Source organism: Chrysemys picta, chromosome 7, assembly GCF_011386835.1.
Source record: "Chrysemys picta bellii isolate R12L10 chromosome 7, ASM1138683v2, whole genome shotgun sequence".
NCBI classification, from domain to species: domain Eukaryota; kingdom Metazoa; phylum Chordata; order Testudines; family Emydidae; genus Chrysemys; species Chrysemys picta.
The window spans coordinates 111,971,499-111,991,455 of NC_088797.1; the positions used below are offsets into that span (position 1 = coordinate 111,971,499).

General features: G+C 37.0%; 1 protein-coding gene across 1 annotated transcript in view; it reads right to left on the reverse strand.

Moving 5' to 3' along the window:
- The window catches only part of SEC23IP (SEC23 interacting protein), a 51,780-nt gene that overhangs the window by 15,000 nt on the left and 16,823 nt on the right, over window positions 1–19,957 (reverse strand). The window contains exons 4-17 of the mRNA XM_005307679.5: window positions 17,567–17,760; window positions 16,508–16,597; window positions 15,105–15,225; window positions 14,119–14,208; window positions 13,314–13,455; window positions 12,120–12,328; window positions 11,294–11,412; window positions 10,362–10,532; window positions 9,940–10,035; window positions 4,338–4,535; window positions 3,528–3,683; window positions 2,605–2,707; window positions 1,372–1,557; window positions 211–373 (exon numbers count right to left, since the gene is read on the reverse strand). Of these exons, the coding sequence (XP_005307736.2) occupies window positions 211–373; window positions 1,372–1,557; window positions 2,605–2,707; window positions 3,528–3,683; window positions 4,338–4,535; window positions 9,940–10,035; window positions 10,362–10,532; window positions 11,294–11,412; window positions 12,120–12,328; window positions 13,314–13,455; window positions 14,119–14,208; window positions 15,105–15,225; window positions 16,508–16,597; window positions 17,567–17,760 (2,038 nt within the window). The remainder of the gene's footprint in view (window positions 1–210; window positions 374–1,371; window positions 1,558–2,604; window positions 2,708–3,527; window positions 3,684–4,337; window positions 4,536–9,939; window positions 10,036–10,361; window positions 10,533–11,293; window positions 11,413–12,119; window positions 12,329–13,313; window positions 13,456–14,118; window positions 14,209–15,104; window positions 15,226–16,507; window positions 16,598–17,566; window positions 17,761–19,957) is intronic.

The window sequence follows — 19,957 nt, forward strand, 5'->3', positions numbered from 1 at the left end:
ATGACATTTGTCAGAGTAATCTTCTGAATTTTCATAAAGAAAATGCTAGAAACAAGCAGCAGCATTCTTGTTATTGTCACGCTGGTCACAGATAAACCGTACAAAATAAGAGGAAGAGAACTGGTAATTAAGTAAATTGAATTAAATATATGTAACTACACTGGAAAAGCAAAATTTATAGAATTACAGAAAAGAATATGTAATTCTTACCAATAACACAAGTGACTCTGTAGAGCAAAAAGGTATTCATTGAAACTTTCTATTGGTTTTTCCTGTAGAACATAGTCAATACGACGTCCTCCGTTTAGCATCCCGACCTTTACTAAGAAATCCTCATCCTTCGTAAGATCTGGACTTTCGGCAGTCTTTTCAGCTAGAATTGATAGTTTTAACATTGAAGTCAGTCACAAGCTCAACCCTTTATTACTGCTTGATTCTATGACTATAAACGGATGTCACCATTTTCTATATTAGTTTCTGGGAAGACAGTAGTAGCCTCAACTCAACTGTGGAATAAAACACATAAGTCCTTTGCTGTTTTCTGTGTGGCTTATTATTACAAATGGGGGTCTCAGTTTCTTTTTATTATAAATTTAAATAATAGTGCAACCTTGAAGCAGAGTCTCTGCAAGACATTAGATAGGTAATTAAGAACTATGTCTCACTATCCATTCATATGGTTTCATTCTATCATAAAGCAGAGTGGCTAATAACCATAAAAATGAATTGTTTCAATCTGTTTCTGCAGCAGCAATGACCATCCTTAATTGATTGTGAGAGACTAAGGAAGTGTTTCTTCATTCTACCCAGAAATAAAAAAAGCATACAATGGTAAATAATACCTGTCAGAAAAGGGATAGCAGGCAGGAATCAAGCCCCCAACCTCCAAGAGATTAATATTTGTAGAAGGCAATATCTATTACTTAGACACAGTGTTCATTTCAGTTTCTCTACATCCACTCTTTCTGACTCTTGTCTTATTACTCAGCTTGGCCTTCTAGGCAGTAGAGTTTAATTAAAAAGCAGAAATCCCACAGATGTTAAATATTTGTTTACTCATTTTTCTTACAGAAGAGTGAAGGCAAGACATTTAGAAACTTGCTCTTGACATCAAGCTCAATTGTAAGATTACACTAATCAAAGACTCCTTTGAAGTAGATGCTGTTAAAATTTAATTTAATAAGAGGCAAGGAAATATAGTACCAAATACAAAGTATAACATATTAGGAATCTGAAAAAGTATGTTTTTCTAGACAAGATCAAATTGTAATTAACTAAAAATCTAACATTTCTAACGTTCATTTGAGCTTTGATGTTTCCACAAATCTGAGATTAGCGTACTAAGAAAATATCCGTGAAATGTCAACCTACCTTCTACCACTTGTTTTTCTTCTTCCTCTTTAATTTGATTAGCTACCTTCTCCAGTTCTGCTTGCAGCTGAGTAGAAGAGGTATGAGCACGTGCAAATTCATTAAGAGTCTGCCAAGCGCTCTTCAAAGAGCTGATAAAACCCTGTTTTAGATCTGATCCCATACGAGAGAGAGAATCTTTCAACTCTAAAAAGATCACAATATCAGAAGAATTATTAGTGAAAATGTTAAGTGAACACAATTTTTTTTTAAGTAAGTACTAGCCAAAGGCACCAATTATTGGTGCATATATGCCCAGGCCTCTTATTCCTCTTGATTAAAAGACGACATAGAACACAGCATCTTCACTATGAAAGCAGAATTTTGCCACCCATATTTGAAGTAGATGCTGTTAAAGTTTAATTTAATAAAAGGCAAGGAAATACAGTACCAAATACAAAGTATAACATGTTAAGAATCTGAAAAAGTATGTTGGAAATGACCACTTCATCCTAACCAGATGATTTCTTCCTAGAGCTCCACAGGAAGTCAGAACTCCCTCCAGGTCCCTGACAACCTAACTTGGGAAAAGTTCCTTACAATACTGAAATGTGTCAGTTTAACCAAGGACATATGAGTTAGACACAAGAGTCAAGAATCCAATCCCATTGGACATTACTACTGTCCCAGTAAGCACTGTATCTTTTCTTGACTACTCCACAGTGACGCCAAGCAGAAAGGCTGGCTAGCTCAGCAGCATGAAGATCAACGTCCACCCAAGGTGGGTCTAATTTTTTAACTATATGTGGGAGTGGCAGAGTTGCAGGCACTGGGGGACAGAGTTGGGAATCCAGTTAACTTGGCTACTACTACTCATCCTCAGAATCTTAAGAAGTTAATATGAACAGGACCGTTACCTGCAACTATTAAAAATACACCTCCAATTAGTGAAGTTACTAGTTGATGACTGTTAGACAGACTTAATTAACAAAAGGGCTAATATTTTCAAAACTAAACAAAGACAGTGGGTGCTCAATTTGAGACACTTTAAACCAGCCTGATTTCAGAAAGTGCTGAGAACCTCCCTTTGAAATTCAGCCCCCTTTAAAGCATCTCAAGTTGGGCCCACAAGAAGTAAGACACCAAAAATCATTAGTCCCTTTTGAAAATCTTGACCTACAATATTTAATGCATTAGAAAAATCATAGAATATATATATATATACAGTAAAATATACATATAAAAATATTTTACCGAGATGAAGTCTTTTTCTGCCTTTGTGGTGTGGAATGAGAACTGGTTTTATGTCTAAGTCTTGAATAATCATAGGTTCTACCCTATAAGCCACTGGGTCAAGCTGCAAATAAAGAGAAAGCCAGAATAACTAAAATTATTTAACGTTTAAAAATCCAAAATTTTAGTGACATTTCAGTTAAAGAAACCTGTTGACAATTATTGAAGATAATTTGTAGATTCTGTCTTTTTCAGTTATCTCAAGTGAACTAATGTTTAGTTAAACTGTAAATCTTTTCGATTCAGAGTCTCTAGGAGAGGGACATGACAGCAGAGATGAGCATTATTTTGCCCCAGCTCTTTAACATAATACATCCAGTGCACAAAGGATCTCTCTTGCTACAGAATTAGCAAATATCAGTAACCATTCAAAACACCACAAAATCTTGCAATACTCTACTCAACTATGTTGAAAGCAACAAAGTCAAGATAAAACTCAGATTTTCCCCAGTTTTCAGTATTTCATATAACTGGTATACTGGTTGGTAACATGATAAGATGGGGATGAAGAGAAGGATAAATCTATTGTATTTTACAATAACAATAAAGCGTTTCCAAATCTTGATGTGAACATCAGAAGTGGAGGAAGACAAAGAGCACGCTAAAAGTCAGATGATAGATTCTCAATAAGATTATTATTTTGGCTTTGGAAAGCGAAGAGGGCAGGTGGCAAGGTAATCAGGCTAGGGATTAAGTACATGACTTGCAACCAGCTACTTATTTTCTGTAGAGGTTCAGAAATAACCACGGGTAATTGCAACATTCAGGGGATGATGACTGTTTTAAAATTACTTTTGGTGTGTTAAGAAGTTCGAATGCAATTTTCCCACCTTCCTTTCATCTAAATTACTAGAAATCCAATCTCACAGGTACTTCTCACTCACTGGATGATAAATATTGAAGAATCCTTTGCAGGTAGGAAGTCTATAGTTCTCATCAATCTTCTCCACTCCTCGTACAGAAAGGAACACACCAATTGGAGAACCCAGGGCAAAGAAATTCTCTGGTTCGAAGTCTAGCACGCTGTAAGCCACAGAAACCTAGCAGCACAAAGTAATCAAATAAAATAAATGCCACCTCAAATGTCAGGCAATTCACTTTAAGCCTAACTAAAAAGGGAAGATGGTGACTGACTCAGCAAACACCCAATAACCCGCTAGTTTACACTACAGGGTGGCAGATATTTGCTGGGATATTCTGCCCATATGGCTTACATGGAGAAGCCTTACAAAGACATCTTAAAAAACACACAGGAAAGTACATGAGGATAAGTCAAACTAACAGGAAACATTTCAATGTATTTTTTTTAAATAAAACTTTAGATTAAGAACAGACCATTCAAATTTCAGGTCTACAATGATGCAGAACAAAGGTAATGTGTAAGCATCCAAAGAAAACCCAAATGACCATTCAACACCATGGCTGTCCATGGTGTTGTGATTTAACGTAGGAGACCTTGATTTGGGAATGAAGCCCTAGCCACTCTGAAGGGGTGAAATTAATTGTGGTGGCCACATTACTGAAAGCAAAGCCTAACGCTAACTTTAACAAGCCCTCCCGCACTTATAAGGAAAAAAAAGAAATACCCAAGTTCTTTTGCATGACTAGAATGAAATGGAATGTTTTTAATTTTTTTGTTTTGTTTTAGTATATAGCACTATTCTCAAATAAGATGTTTTAATTAACAATCTTACCTGGCCAGTACCAACTTCAAAATACTCATAGTCAACGTTCACAGAAGAAACGAAGGCACCAACAGGAAGTTTTCTCTTCGACCGCTCATGCAGGCTATCAGATTCTGAAGTGGCCACAGAAGTAACTGCTTCTTTTGCTTTCTGTGCAGCTTCCTGAGTTTGCACTGCTTTTATTTCTGCTAATGCTTTTTTCTTTTCCTATTGAAACAAAGTTATCAAAACCAGAAAAAGTTTATTGCTTTGGCAACTTTTCTCAGTCCCTATCTTGGGCTTTCAGATGTACCTTATGCATTTACAATTGGTCTGTTTCAGATGTCAGAAGCATACACACATCCCACCCCACACACCCTTGTTTGTTTTTTGCCTTTTTCTACCAACCTTCCTTATGGAGCACTGTGGGAACCTGCACAGAGGATTCTAGGGCACAACTAGCATGAACACTTGCAGGTAGCCAAATAAAGTACCACAGCTTGAAAACTCAGAATATGTGCCATATTACCCAATGAAGCAAACACCACATTCTTTGATTCTTCTAGTTGATGGTAACTGGTTGCCAAGTCACTGAATGTGTTAACATTTATTTTAAGTTTTTGTTAAGAATAGTGACAGAAAACAGATGAAAGCATTCCTCCATCCATCAATCTTCAAAACAAGTATTGTTTATAGCATGAAATCAGTTCAATATTTGAATGAGGCAGTTTTGTTCATTCTCATTTACAAAAAGCACAGAAAGCGATTACTATGACAATACCAGCTTATAGTAGGAGTAATAGAAAACCTGAGAGTCTAAGTTATAAAATGATTAAACTGCAGACCACCTCATTCTGAATTAAGTGCTGTAAGAACTGATACTAATACTGAGCTACCTAGAATTAGTTGTTGGTGGCAATCTAGAATATTGTACTATAAATGGATTTTCACACTGATGACCAAGAGCTGTTCTCAAGAGTTGAAAAATCAACCATTTAAAGAAGGAAGTCATTTGGCATTGCTATTGAAAAGAAACACATTTTTCACAAGCACCAATTAAAACACAATCAGTAAATGAGGTTATATTTAGAACCAGTATAAAAAAAATTGAATGGCAAACAAGCAAAAAAGATTCAAGCATTAATCAGGGGAGGGACTAGGGTAGAGAGAGAAACTTTCACCTCTAAGTCATACATTCAAATCTAGCTTAGACCAAGAATGACCACAAGACACTATCTGACTGCTGTTCTGTGGCCTACATTAATTTGGTGGTTCAGTCCAGCTCCCAGTCAACAGAACAAAATCCACCACCACAACTGGCAACAAGCTTGGCAATTTGAGCAAGGATAAAATTGACAAAAGGTGAAATAGCCTTTCACCCTCCAAGTTAGGTATGAGGCATGCTGCAGAGATGCCATGAAGAAGTTATGCACTGCAGCTACCTGTACTGTGCTTCACTCTCTCTTTTTTCCATACAGTATTACATTTTATCATTGTAGAATCAAGTTAGGAAAGGATTTTTTCTATAAAATTCAGTTTTGCTTTACATTCAAAATGCCAAACCACATTATCCTGGAATAAACTCTACAGAAACATATCATGTGTGCAGTGTGGAGATCTACAAATATAATAAAATAGATTTTTATTGCTAATACACAGAAATCAGTTTTTAAAAAATTCGATCACATTAACTCTTTCCCTTGTTAAAAAATGCTACAGATAAGACCTATAAATCTGGTATAATTAAAAAAGATTATTTGGCATTTACTGGAAATTCTGCAGTGATTTCTTGCATTATTCTTTTGCTCATTGTTATTGAAGTTACTGGGGGGAGGAGGGAGGGAAGGAAAAAAAAAATCAAAAGATTCTGACAGACCCCACCTACAAGGAAAAAGCAAGAACTTGTTTTTCCCCCAAAGGCTTTTAACTCATTGATCTATAGATTAGATCTTTACTTGGACAAATTAACTATAATTGTGTCTAATTTACTGAATATAAACAGGCAAAACAGTATTTAAAAATTAAGTTAGTCAGTTTCATTTCTGATAGAAGGGTGCAATATTTAAAATCTCTCCCAACATTTAGGGCTTATCTTCCCAAAAGGAGTTTCTTGTAGGATTCTATCCTGTTAAACCTCCTGCTTAGCAGCCACACACGTATAGTAGGAGAGATTGAGATGTTTTGAGCAGTAATATCAGCAGTATGCCGTTGACATTTTTATTTCTACTTATCAAACTTATTTTTTGAGTCTCCTTGTTTTCTAGTTCCTGAATGAATTAGGATCCTGCAAGAAAGCTAGCTGGCTTAGGATCAAACCACACAACACAGGTGATGATAGCGGACAGAGGGAAACACTTTGAAGAGTTGACAGAGGCTACAGCTACTCCTTCATTTGAGGGGCACACCACACAGCCTGAATGGTTCACTATCTCAGGATCTTAGAGCCTTCACAGATTCTGGATTTTCAGATGATGGTGGCAGGCTTTGTACCTTTTAACCATTGTCAGTTGGTTACTACTAGAACTGTTAGAAATTTTGAGTTTAACATTTATAAATAATTCAGTTTCGGATGGAAAACTTGAAAATGTTTTTGTTGATGTTTTTTGAACAGTTTTACAGTTGGTTAAACTTTTTCAGATTGAATAGCTCAGCAAAATTTTGAAAAAGTTGAAATTGAAAAAACATTGCAGATTTCAAAAAATTCTTGTGCAATTCAAAGAGCTGATTGTCTACAATGCTCTATATGCTTACAAGACTGGGGTATCTGAGTCCACTTCTCTCCCCATGCCCACCCCACAGCATCTATAATCATCTCAAATCGTCTTGCTCCCTGTCAGAGTTGAATTCTTGGGAAGAGCACATTACTCTTGTTTAATGTTTATAGCCAAAGGTTTGGCAACCTTTAGAGCACTAAATTATTATACAACAGCCAGGCACATGTACAAAACTCAGTAATACTAAAGGCCAAATCATATCACCATATTAAAAATAGCTCCTGTTACCCTAGCCAGTGAATCCCCTACCAGATGAACAGCCTTCACCTGCTGGTCACCTATCCCTTGCTGACTAAAAAGATTGGTATGCATCAATCAATGCATCAATTCAGTGTAAAAAAATCGAAAACATGTGGGGCAAGATTTTCTGAAGTATCTAAATGACTTAGGCACTTCTGAATATTTTCTGTGATGACCAACATATTTCATATACTTTTCTGACAGTATAAAATATACGATTGTCAAGCAATTAAAAAAATTAATCACAATTAATTATAGTGTTAAACAATAATAGAATACCATTTATTTAAATGTTTTTGGATGTTTTCTACATTTTCAAATATATTAATTTCAATTACAACACAGAATACAACATGCACAGTGCTCACTTTATAGTTATTTTTTTATTACAAATATTTGCACAAAACAAAATAAATAGTATTTTTCAATTCACCTAATACAGGTACTGCAGTGCAATCTCTTTATCATGGAATTTGAACTTACAAATGTAGAATTATGTACAAAAAGTAACTGCATTCAAAAATAAAACAATGTAAAACTTTGGAACCTACAAGTCCACTCAGTCCTACTTCTTGTTCAGCCAAGTTTGTTTACATTTGCAGGAGATAATGCTGCCCATGTCTTGTTTACATCACCTGAAAATAAGAACAAGCGTTTGCATGGCACTGTAGCTGGCATTGAAAAAGATTTATGTGCCAGATGTGCTAAAGCAGGGGTCCTCAATGTGGTGCCCGCGGGTGACATGGCGCCCACCGGAGCATCTAAGTGCGCCCGCGTACTGACTGGCAGACGAGCATCCGCCGAAATGCCGCTGAGAAGCAGCATCGTCCAGAGGCGTTGTCGCTGAAATGCCGCTAATTTTCAGCAGCAATGCCTCTGGATGACGCTGCTTGTCAGCGGCATTTCGGCGGTGACACCTATTGACATTGCCGCTTGTCGGCGGCATCTCGGCGGATGCTCGTCCGCCGCCACGGTCCTCCGTGGCTCGTTGTCTGGCGCCCGCTGGATGAAAAAGGTTGGGGACCACTGTGCTAAAGATTCGTAACCACCATTCCAGAGGACGTGTCCATGCTGATGATGGGTTTTGCTTGATAACGATCCATAGCAGTGCATACCAGCGCATGTTCATTTTCATCATCTGAGTCAGATGTCACCAGCAGAAGGCTGATTTCCTTTTTTGGTGGTTGGGGTTCTGTAGTTTCCGCATTAGAATGGTGCTCTTTTAAGACTTTTGAAAGCATGCTCCACACCTCGTCCCTCTCAGATTTTGGACGGCACTTCAGATTCTTCAGAAACCTTGGGTTGAGTGCTCTAGCTATCTTTAGAAATCTCACATTGGTACCTTCTTTGCATTTTGTCAAATCTGTAGTGAAAGTGTTCTTAGAATGAACAACATGTGCTGGGTCATCATTTAAGACTGCTACAACATGAAATATATAGCAGAATGCAGGTAAAACAGCGCAGGAGACGTACACTTCTCCCCCAAGCAGTTCTGTCACAAATTTAATTAACACTTTTTTTTTTTTTTAAACTAGCATCAGCAGCATGGAAACATGTTCTGGAATGGTGGCCGAAGTATGAAAGGGCATATGAATGTTTAGCATTTCTGGCATGTAAGTACCTTGCAATGCTGGCTACAAAAGTGCCATAAGAACAGTTGTTCTTTCTTTCAGGTGACATTGTAAATAAGAAGCAGGTAACATTATCACCCATAAATGTAAACAAACTTGTTTGTCTAAGCAATTGGCTGAACAAGAAGTAGGACTGAGTGGACTTGTAGGCTCTAAAGTTTTACATTGTTTTGTTTTTGAGTGCAGTTATGTAACAAAGAAAAATCTAAATTTGTAAATTGCACTTTCATGATAAAGAAATTGCACTACAGTACTTATATGAAGTGAACTGAAAAATACTATTTCTTTTGTCATTTTTACAGTGCAAATATCTGTAATAAAAAATAGTAATACAAAGTGAGCACTGTACACTTTGTATTCTGTGCTGTAATTGAAATCAATATATTTGAAAATGTAGAAAAACACCCAAAAATATTTAATAAATTTCAACAGGTATTCTATTGTTTAACAGTGCGATTAAAACTGATTAATTGCAACTATTTTTTTAAAATCGCAATTATTTTTTTTAGTTAATCACATGAGTTAACTGTGATTAATTGACAGCCCTAAAAAAAATATAGTTTGGCTCTAACTTTGTCTAGCATAGTACCTTTGGAAAGAAAGGAAGTTACTATACCTGCATGAAGTATGGACTTAAAAAAATTGTCATACCTACTGAGTTAAGCAGTTTTAAAGCAGAGACGGGTTTTATACTATGCAGTATTGCAGTGAAAGATTCATTAATATTGCCCACAATGTCCTTCACACAGCTTTTAGGTATTTAATAGTTGAAGCAGAAGACTGTTTTTAGTGACATGCTGCATAACCCTCCTATATGCAGAGAGCTTCTGACAACCTCTGATGAGGCAATTTTATGCACTTTATTTAGAGAAGTATTGAAATCATTTGGGCCATTACATAACAGTAGAGAATGGTACGTAATAGTAGAAAAACAAATAATGTTAAATAATGCCAATATAAATGCATTATAAAACCATGCGCATTTACCTGTTTGGCTGCTCTGTCTTTTACAAAGTTGGCAATTTTCTTTCTTGGTCCAAGAGGGATACCCATTTCCTTCAGGTCATCAACTGTACACATCAGCTGGAAAAAGATAGATATATGCACTTCTTACTTCTTAGTGATTTACAGAAAATATGGCTTAAAAATTAGTTAAGTAAACTCAAATAGTGCAGATTAAGATTTACACAGAATTTAATAAAGATCAAAGAGAGTGTAGGACAACAACAAACATACATAACAGGAGACCAACCTACTTAACTGAAAGTGTTATGGATTCACATAATATTTAATCTTAAGTACACAATACATACAATTAAAGTTTCAATTTAAAAAGAGCTATTTAGACTAAGCTCTAAAGCAAAAAAGATTGTCTGGCTCCCAATGTCAACTTAAACTGTTAACTGTACCAGAGATTCCATATCAATTCTCTCCTTTTCAAATGTGTCGATATATTCTGAGACACTGAGCATTTCCAGAGCCTTCTGTAAGGTTGGCACTTCATCCTCTACATCAGGATCACAGGGCTCCTCACCAGAAGGAGTTATCATGGGCGCCAAGGAGTTGGTATTCTCTATCACCTTGAGAGAAGATTAAAGCAGCACAATGAGATTGACAGATAGAGTGAGGAGTTAACAGCAAGCTTCAATGAACAAATATATGCTAAACCATATTTTTAAAATATCGGTAACATCTGAGCATTGTTAATCATCCTAGCCTAAGGGCTTTAAAAAAACATCAAATATCAACATCAAATTTTCAACCAATAAGAATGGACTGACGCTAAATTAAAATATTTAAAGGGAGACTAAAAGTGACAATGGGGTTCCTGGAGTTTTGAATCTCCATGGTTTACACATCAAATGCCTTTAAGGTTAAAAAAAAAAAAAAATCTACCTGCCCTCACTCTGAGACCTGAGAACTAAAGTAAACCGACTCCTCCTCATGTATATCCATCATTACTCACAACGTTCTTCAAGCCAGTATTTTACCTCTCTTTTGCAGACAGCTTTACCTCACTTTCCCTACTTGCTCAATGCCATATAATCTGTAACAGAGCCAATGTTTAGAACTTAAGAGTTTCTGGGTCCCGGCCCAATGCTTACATCCACTAGACAGAACCTCCACAGACCTTTAAGTTTATATGGTACAAGAAATCTCAAATATAGAGACTACAGAAACACAAACTGACTATTCTTAGATTGCATTTTTCCTAGTCAATTAAAATTTACTATCACATCAGGTACTGTGTTAAACTGATAAAAGTTCTGACAGCTTGAGAAACATCTCCAAAAAAATATCAGAGTGAATTCATCTCAAAATTCAGGTATGCAAGTAATACCTGCTTGTCACGAACAACCACATCATTCACAAGCCCATTAGCAGCAGTGGGAGGTCCAGATTTTCCTGATGAAGTAAAGTCTTTCTGGTTGGACAATATGTCAAATAAAATTAAGGCACCTGGAAATATAAATTGTTTTGAGTAAATATTCCAGTTTTCTTGATCCAAAATCTTAACAAATAGGACTTCTTGGGGATAGCAGTGGCTGGAGGTAGGGCGCAAGAAAGTTCACTTACATAATTTTACAGAAAAATTAAAAAACAAAAAGAAACAATGTTTAGATAGTACACTTATGTGAGAATTCCTAGCATATAGGAATTGCTTAAAGCTGGTTCACGTGAACAGCAATTACAATAGCCAACATCGGCTTTACTCATTACCTCAGGTTATGGACTCTTCCTAGAGGCAGCACTGGAGGAACAGAGCCCAAACAACACAGCCAGGAATTCATAGCTTCATAATACCCATAAGGCACGCATAGTAGGATAGTATTATCCCCATTTTACAACTGGGGAAAGCAGGCACAGAAGATAAGTGACAAACCCATTGTCACAGGTCAAATTGATTTTTTAATACTAGACTAGACTAGAATGCAAGTCTTTTGACTCCCATCTCTATGCTCTAACCTCTAGATCATAATGCCTCTTAAGAATTGAGTATTATAACCTGACTATACTGACATTTTGCATGAGTAGCCAACAACACTCCAGAAAACCATTATGGTCTATCAGCCCAGCTTTCCCCATGCTTAAACGTAGTTTGCATTTTTCTCTATCTAGCAATGCTATTTTGTCCCAGAAAGTAAACAGATATATTAGTAGATTACCTAAACTGTGCCCAGCAACAGAGACTCCTCCTTTAAAGTCTGGGTTGCGACTCATGAAAAGTGCATGTAGGCGGTTCATTTCCAGGCCTACTTTATCCACAATGGTCTGACAGTAGGTTGGGCTGTTGTAAAACAGTATATCAAGCAAGGTCTCATTGGTGAAGTGGCGCAGACGTCCAATGCTTGGCAAAGTGATTTTTTTAATATTCCTGGTGGTGCAAAAATTTTAGCTGTAGAATGATTATGTTAAAAGTCTTTATAAGAGCTTTGCAATTCCATTTTTCCATAGTTTTGAAGGTTTAACCATCTGGCAATCAATTCAGAGTACCCTAACCATAGCAGTCATGTTCTCCTCAAACCAAAATAAAACTTTCTGATCTCATCTCAAACTCATACATTAGTGCTAATACCTTCTCTTTAAATTGTTAGTGTATTTATTTCTATGTTAAGGAATTTATATGTCTCTCAACCTTTTATGTCATGTTTAGGTTTAAGGGAAAACCTGTGATATTACTTCATTATAATTTTGTCCTGTTGCCAAGGGTGTGGGGATGGGGAGAAACGACTGTGTATAAAAATAGGAAGTGAAATGAAGTACAGCCTCCTGACAGCCTGCACCAGAAAGGAAAGAGAGAGAGAATACAGCAAACAGGGAGGGAAGAGACAATAAGAATGGGACTACAAAGAGGGAGGTTACAAATGAAGGACAAGCAGTGACAAGAGGAGAGGTTAATATTTGAAAAGACAATACATATTAACCCTCTTTACTGCACTCAGCTGTAGAAATGATGAGTGAAATACCCATCAGGGAAATGGTTACCATATTTATTCATTATCTTCCTTCCTATTCATGATCACATAACATCTCTAACGACAACTAACTCAATTGCTTATGTGGAAAAGAAACGTCAGGAAAATATTTAATCTATTATCTTTTAATGAAGTCTGAGCAGCTGGAAATAAGGGAAGTCAGCACTATGTGATCATCCAGCTTGTTCTATCACCCACTGTTTAGAAACTTCTCAACTAAAACATTACAGAAGAATCATTCTATTGTTATCAGACCATGTTTATCTACCTTGCCTTTATGATATGTAGTAATTTCTCATTCATTTTCCTTAACTCTATAAAGTACTGTATTATGCAATTTGTATCACAGACGCTGTGCATAGTGGTACCATACTGTATACAGACCTGTCTACACCTGTCGCATCCCCATGTAGAGAGCTATGCCAGTGAACCGGTAAGAATTCAACTCTGCTCACTTTAAGTTCCTCTAAAGACTTCTTAAAATGAGTCTGCAACAGTTTCAGAGACACGGTCCTAAAATCATCAACTTGGGAGGTGGTGGTGGGAGGGAAGTAACGGAAATCAGATATTAATGTTAATCAAACAAAGGCCTAACACAACAGGATTTCAAATATGTTTCTCAACTATACTGAACATTTTTAAAGTCCTCTTTCCCCATTTAATTTTTTTTTTTTAAAGAAGTTACAACATTTCACAAAAACTACTTATGTAGGTATAATAAAACTGTCAGGAAATAGTTAAATATCTAGTTCAAAGTTGTATTTGGTGTATCCCCAAATAAAACCATATTTAGTTCCATGATCAAATATATTTTAGTGGGGTTTTTTTTGTTTTGATTAGAATAAATACGGAATATAAATTTATTAGGCAAAAGTCTTACCCTAAATGTTTAAGTTGTTTCAATCATTATACATGAACTTATAAAAATATGAGTTTAGTGTTGAGGGACTCATAGCAATAGCTAAAATTATCAATGACCGTTTTGAGGAAAAACCAATACTATTTTCCATTTTTGGCTTCTTTCTCAAAATAAGGAAATATTTGCAGTTCTTAAAATTAACACATTGTTCAAATAACATTTCAAAAGCAATATAAAAACTGTCTTAACCACATTAAAGAATTCAATTAATGAAGAGAACTATAACCCAAGTTTAAATACTTAAGAATAAATCTATGATTAAAGACTTACCACATTCAACAATGCTTCTAAACCGTAAATCACACACAGGACCTATGCCATGAACCATGAACACTAAATGGTCTATTTGAGACATCTCCCCTATAAAAAGCAAAAGAACAAATAATATTAGTATCTGATTATGCTCACAGGGAGGCAGTTTAGTCATGTAGTTTTATATAACAAGTATTTAGGGGTTTAGGACAGGACAGTAATAATGTGGCCCAGGATACAATTTCACCTACAAATTTTCTTTTATAATTAAGAAAACCCATTTCTTGCCACCACTTCAATTTTACTTAACTTTTCCTGTCTTTATTATTTACAATGCCAGTGTCATTCCACATGCAAGAAAGTGTGGAATTATACAGTTATATATATATATATTTATGCATGCCTCAGAACCTGCCCATCTATGGAAGTACAGTGCAAGTTCAAAGAAGTACACACTTAAAAGCAATTCAAGTACCTGAGACTGATGACCATGTTGGGTCTTTTGTTCAAATGTGAAGGAAAAGTTGTAGTTCCAGCCAAAGCAGTATAAGATTTATACAATTAGCATAATACTACCATCAGTCAGATTATACTCTCACACTGTCTACATCTATTAGCAGAAAACTAAGTACTGTTAATTTTCAAAACTTTTCAGAATTATGGGATGGAGTAGCCTAAAAATCCCACAGGCAGATTTAGGAAGCCAATTTAACTGTGAAAATGGAAGATTTATTTGTAGGCAAGGAGCAACTGACTGACCCTTACAAAAGCAAACAATGTTCTCCAATAATATGCAATGATGGTTGCACTGGTAACACTTGCCTTCCTCTTGATTGTAAGAATGGCACTCTCCTGGAAACACTGCCTGTCTGACAAATATATTGGGGCAGAGCGCGATTGTTTTGCAAAGCTTTGATCAATCTGATTTATAAACCACAGGCAAAAAAAAAAGAGGGATTCAGGAGGACTCTCCCACTGCAGTCCACATGTGCCCTGTCACATACCATCCGGAATCTCATCATGATCATCGTCAATGCCACGCTTTACAACCCTTGGCCTTGTCTGACCATCTTGTGTGGTCCCCCATTCATCTGGTACTGCAGAAGGTTGGAACTGAACTATAACCTGAAAAGAAATATATCGTCTAACTTTAAACAAGGAAAACTCATTTTCTAGTCTGTTTACCTGAAAATTCTGGCCTTGGAATGTATGAAGGTACTGTATGTTTTAATATACTTCTCATTCACTAAATGTATCTCTTGTGACTGACTCCAATGCTTTTCGCTATTATTCCTATGCTTTATTGGGTGAGTGGCTAGCCGACTAAAACTAAATTAAAACAAGACTTAAGTAATTCTTGCTGGTTTGGGGGAAGTAACTAGACAAAATAACCTTTACCAAGTTGTCTTCCATAACTGGGGGAAGTTGGCCTGCTGATTGGTTCAGGTTTGCAGTGCCCAAGAGAACCTTTCATACTTCGTCATGCCCACACTTGATTAGCAGGTTAGATATTTTTCTCACAGGAGACAGACCTCACAAAAAATCAGTCTCAAAGTGACAACATTATGATACACTTTTTCACATGGGGCAATATCTTAAGTCAATTCAGAAACCTGAGCTACTACAGAATTCAGCCATCTGCCTACTTACCTGAATTTTCAGCTAGAAGCATGTTACACTTGCATTCCACAATCTACATTGGTTTGGTGCAATTTAAGGTACAGGTTTTAAACTAAACAGCCCGTAATGGTTTGAGTGCTGCCTACCTGAAGGATTTACTAGCTGAAACGTCATAGCTTGTGTTATATGCAGTGTTGTAGCTGTGTTGGTCCCAGGATATTAGAGAGACAAGGTGGGTGAGATAATATCTTTTATTGGACCAACTTCTGCTGGTGAGAGAGACAAGCTTTCAAGTTCACACAGAGCTCTTCTTCTAGCCTGTGTTATGCAGGAGTTCAAAGTACATGACGAGAGTGGTCCCTTCTGGCCTTAAAATCTATTGCATATCTCCTCACATGATACCAAAATAGCCAAGGTCAGCTGAGCTGACAATCCCTCATTTAACCACTTGGGAGCTGCTGGCAGGTATTCACATCAAAAGGCCTTTGACTTTAAAAGTTGTCCCACCTCCCCAGTGGCCTAAGAACACCCAAATGTATTAACTTTGTGGTTACATTGCAAAATCTCTCAGGTTTTAGAAGAGAGGATGATTTTTATTATTTCTGATAGTTTGTTGGGGTAAGGAGAGTTCATCAACATTATTTTTAATGTACACATACCCAAGGCAATGAATAAGTGTATTTTTAAAACTCTACATGTTAAATTTGCATTCAACTTATGCTTTACATAAAAGCACTCAATTCCATGCTACACTGCAAAGACCTAACAATCAGATAGTTAGCATTACCTTAGGATTATGCATAACGATTGTTTCCCCATTTGGAAATTCAAGTCGCCGGTGCCACTGATTCGTAGTTACAGCTTTTTTATATTCTGCCTGCAACAATAGACAAGTTACGTAAAACCAGTATGTCTGTTTAGACTAACTACATGTAACATGCCAAGCCAAAAGTTAGGGCTTGCCTACATGATGCACTAGGGCACTCCAGCTGGGGTGTATATTCTCATGTGCACCAGTGTGTCACACATGACCTGGATGTGTGAACCCTGCTGGCATGCACTAAAAGTTCCCTAGTGCACGGTGATGTAATCCTGTTTCAAACAGCACTATGTCAATGTGCACTAGGAAACTTTTAGTGCAGGACATGCTGGTGCATCCCCAGAATTTACAACCCAGTTGGTGTGCACTAATGCAGTATTTCTCAATGACTGGTCTGTGGACTGGCACCCGTGCCCGAGATCTCCCTGACACAGTTTAGGAAAGCAGAAAGCTAGTCTCTGGTATCAAAAAGGTTGAGAAACACTGCACTAATGCACCAGGTTGACAAGCTTTTAGAATATTCTAGGACACTATTCGCATAATTTTATTTACAGTAGGGAAAATGATAGGGATATACAGCACTATAATGTGACTCAAGTTATAATCTGGCAACTGCATAAATATAAATATATGAAGATATACCTATCTCATAGAACTGGAAGGGACCCTGAAAGGTCATTGAGTCCAGCCCCTGCCTTCACTAGCAGGACCAAATACTGATTTTGCCCCAGATCCCTAAGTGGCCCCCTCAAGGATTGAACTCACAACCCTAGGTTTAGCAGGCCAATGCTCAAACCACTGATCTATCCCTCCCCTGAATATATTTTAGGCCAAAAGCACTAAGGGACAAAAGTGAGTCTTAAAGCATCTTACAAAGCCCCACTTTGTGCATTAGACAATACTAATTTAGCCCCTTTCTGTAATACAATTTCAACCAGGAATGTAAAAGCTTTCCTAGAAGAGAGATAATAGCTCAGAATTGTTAGGTTAAGTTCTTAGTTATGTTTACTTAAAAGTAATACTGACCTCTAGCTTCTCACTGAAATCCTCAGTATAAGGAATAAACCTGCTATCTTTGTCTCCCTTATAAAACCATGTACATCGTCTGACTTCAGATGGCTCTTCTTCCCAATATACAGCTTTTCTTAGTCTGTCATACAGGTAAACATCATAGCGCCCCCCATCAGTGCTCAAAACCACGCTCTCAGGATCAGGTTGAACTAGAATACAAAATTCATGCTTTGTCACAAAAATAATGTGTGCTTTCCTCTTTGAAAGTTGTGAAAGTGATTAGCATTCTGACTGACATTAACCAATTAAAACAGTTAAACATTAACCAATTAAAACTCTGTTCAAAACCCCTGCTTTTATCGCTTTCCTCATAATTTATGTACTTCTCCACACTTTTAGATAAAGGAGTGAAAACATTTTCAGGAGTGACAGCTTGGAGGTACTTATTTTTTCTGTTGAACAAAGGATGTTAATGAAACACTAGTGGGAAAAGACCTGTTTGGACATACAGTGGTGTGCCACTTTCTCCAGTTGCTCCACTTCATTCCATTATGAAATTCAGTAGGCTGAGAGCAGAGTAAAATATGCCATTATCCTGATATATGAAGTAAAGTGCCTCAAAGATAAGGATTCTACTCAGTTTCAGATGCGTGCTAGTACACTGAAATGAGTGGAGTCTGTGGAAAAGCACAGCACCACAGGATGGACAGAACAGAAAAATGAAAACAGACCACAAAAGGAAGGAGGGCAAACAGGAGGAGAAATCATATGAAAACTTGGAAGGCATTAGAACAACAGTGAACAGGCAAGTTCCTCAAACAACAGTCAAGTAGTTGCTAGAAATTCTCTACATATTGTGTGCTGTATAACAATACTAATTCTGTATCCACCGCTCAGATTAAATTATCTTGCTTACTGTAGTGTGTAACACATTGAGCCCTGAAAGTTTACTCTCACTGCCTTGATTATGTGCAGCAGATCCCATTCGACTGAGTGATATTTTGCAGAACCACCAGGGTCGGCTCCAGGCACCAGCTCAGCAAGCAGGTGCTTGGGGTGGCCAAGGGGAAGGGGTGGCAAGTCGGGCTCTTTGGAGGCAATTCGGCAGCGGGTCCCTCTCGGAGGGAAGGACCTGCCGCTGAATTGCCGCCGAAGAAGAAAGTGGCTTTCCCCCCCACCCCCACCCCCCCCGCCGCTTGGGGCGGCAAAAACCCTGGAGCCGGCCCTGAGAACCACCACCCCATTCCACCCTAATCTTCACCCACACATACCTAGAATCAGCTAATCACTTCCATTTTTCATCAATAACTATCCTATAAAGTTGGGCCATCAGCCTGTAAAGGCTAAGGTATCAAGATAAGTAAATCCATTTGAAATCACACTCGTCTAGCATTGCTACTTTCTAATAAAAAGGTCTTTAGTGTGAGTGGAATGTTTTGCCATATTTCCCATTATAAATTTGTTTCTATCAGATCCTTGAAAATACCTTATTATAAACTTGACTGATTTCTTATCTCCAATTACTGGAAAAAATAAATTAGAGAGACATGGCTGTCAAGACGGATAGGGTTAATTGTTAGATCAACCATCTCTTTTCTGAAAGACCAATATGCGCTCTGCTCTATCATCTACAACAGGGTAGATAAAAAATCAATGATTTAAAAATAAATAAATAAATAAATATCAGAATTTTTTATTTAAATTGGATTTTTTTGATAAAATGCTTTTTGAGGAAAAACCTATTAAAATACATTATAGCTCAGAGATATCTCATCATGGAATAGGGATTATAAATTCTAATTCTATAGTATGAGACAATATATTAATGTAATGTTTAAGAAAGTTTTGTAAATATGTTCCAATCTTTTCGGATTCCAGGGGCATCTGTATAGATTATTTAGGTTAATCTTTCTATCTACCCAATTGGACTCACTGCTCAGTCTAGAAGATACCATCAGAGATGCTTAGTTTTGCAGTCCTCAAACTGTGGATTTGTGTCTCCAAAGATAACATGCTTGTTAACAGCAAAAATGTTTTTAAATAAATAAATAATACATAGAGATGAGAAATAACCAATCTCTTTAAAAGTGCAAAGTTTCAAAAAGTTCAATGAATAGAAGGTTGTTGGGGGCGGAATAGATCTGGACAAGGAGAAGTCTGGAGATAAATGTGAGAAGGGAGGGACAGGCAGTAGAAACAAAAGAATATGCTGTTTGAGCAGCATATTTCAGAAGGCTTGAGGTCTTTCTGAGTGTAGCCTTCATTGATTTGAGATCTACCATACCATTCTCTCACTAGAAGGAAAAACCTATAATGGCAGCAGGCCGTAAAAAAGACCCAGTTTGGGAATGAGAACCATTCAAGAACTATATGTTCATTGATGATGTTTTAAAGAAAGTCACACCA